We start from the raw sequence: 1231 nt of genomic DNA on the forward strand, positions 1-1231 counted from the left end.
GGACTCCGACTCTACGCCGCACTACTCCCCTCCCCATCGACCTCCATCTGCTCTCCACCCTCTTCACCTCCGCCCTGCTCATCTCCGCCCTGCTCCTCCCCGCTTGCCTGCTCCTCTCCGCCCTGCCCATCTTCCGCCTCACCCTCCTGCTCCGCCTGCTCCGACTCCTCCGACTCCTCAGACTCTGATGGCTCGTACTCCTCCTCCGACCCACCCTCCGGGAGAGCGTCAAAGTACTGTCGCCAGGCCTCCACCCTGGAACTGGCCCAGCCCGCCTGTCGGATCTCGTGGCGGAGCGGCGCAATCGCCTCGCCCAGGAGCGCCACCTCCAGGACAGATCGGACCAACAGGTCCTTTCCGTCCAGCGCGCGGAGTTCCTCCTCCAGGGTCCGGGTCTGCTCCCGGAGCCACCGCTCCTCGTGGTCGGTGGATGGCCCCTCGTCGGCCCACTGCAACGGCTGCGGGCCGGTCTTCTTCTTCTTGGGCGGCGGGGCCTCCGACTCCGGGGCAGGCCTCTTCTTCGCCGGCGGGGTTTCCGGCGCCAGGGCGGACTTCTCCTTCTCCTTCCCCTTTCCCTTCGATCGGGGTTTCGACGGGCCGGGTGCGTTATCATCATCGTCGTCGACAACGATGGGCTCGATGCGGGGTTTCTTCTTGCCCTGTCGGGCCTCGGGCGGGGCTTCTCCGCCCTCGCACTTCTTCTGCCGCTGTTGGCAGGCGACGCACGCCTTCGCGCGGTCGGAGTCGGTGTACCACAAGCACGAGGTGTTCCGCCCCGTGCACCCGTGACAGGCCGCGCTGTAAAGAAGTCAGTTTCCATCGGACCACCGAACCCCGAACCCCGCTCCGACTTACATGGCGGCCATCCGCGGCCTCTTCTTCTCCTCCTCCTTCTTGCGCCTCTTCTCCTCCTCCCTCTTGCGGGCCTTCTCCACCGCCTTCCGCGTCTCCTCCTCCAGCCTCCGCTTCTCCTCCGCCTCCTGCTCCCGCGCGATGCGGAGCTGCTCCGTTGCCCGTCGGATTTGCTCTTCAAGCGCGGCAGTGTCGTTTGGGGCCATGGGTAGAGGTGGTGGTGGTAGATGATGGTGGTAGAGGACGAAGGAGTTCCTAAAGATCTTCAACTCCGTCCGACTCTTTATATCCGACAATTTCAAATCCTCAACTCCGTGATGGCAGGGTCAGAACCCCGACTTCCCCGTCGACTCACCTCCCCGCCTGTCACCCTGAAACA

The 1231-nt window shown here is 65.1% G+C and overlaps 1 protein-coding gene across 1 annotated transcript; it reads right to left on the reverse strand.

Moving 5' to 3' along the window:
- Nucleotides 1-11: 11 nt before the first annotated feature.
- Nucleotides 12-1058, reverse strand: L226DRAFT_571827 (uncharacterized protein; the record flags this gene model as incomplete). Its single annotated transcript, XM_067684601.1, has 2 exons — nucleotides 12-798; nucleotides 856-1058. 2 exons carry the CDS (start codon nucleotides 1056-1058, stop codon nucleotides 12-14), a joined length of 990 nt encoding a protein of 329 aa, XP_067534492.1.
- Nucleotides 1059-1231: the final 173 nt, after the last annotated feature.

Source organism: Lentinus tigrinus (genome assembly GCF_003813185.1).
Source record: "Lentinus tigrinus ALCF2SS1-7 unplaced genomic scaffold L226scaffold_15, whole genome shotgun sequence".
Taxonomy (NCBI): domain Eukaryota; kingdom Fungi; phylum Basidiomycota; class Agaricomycetes; order Polyporales; family Polyporaceae; genus Lentinus; species Lentinus tigrinus.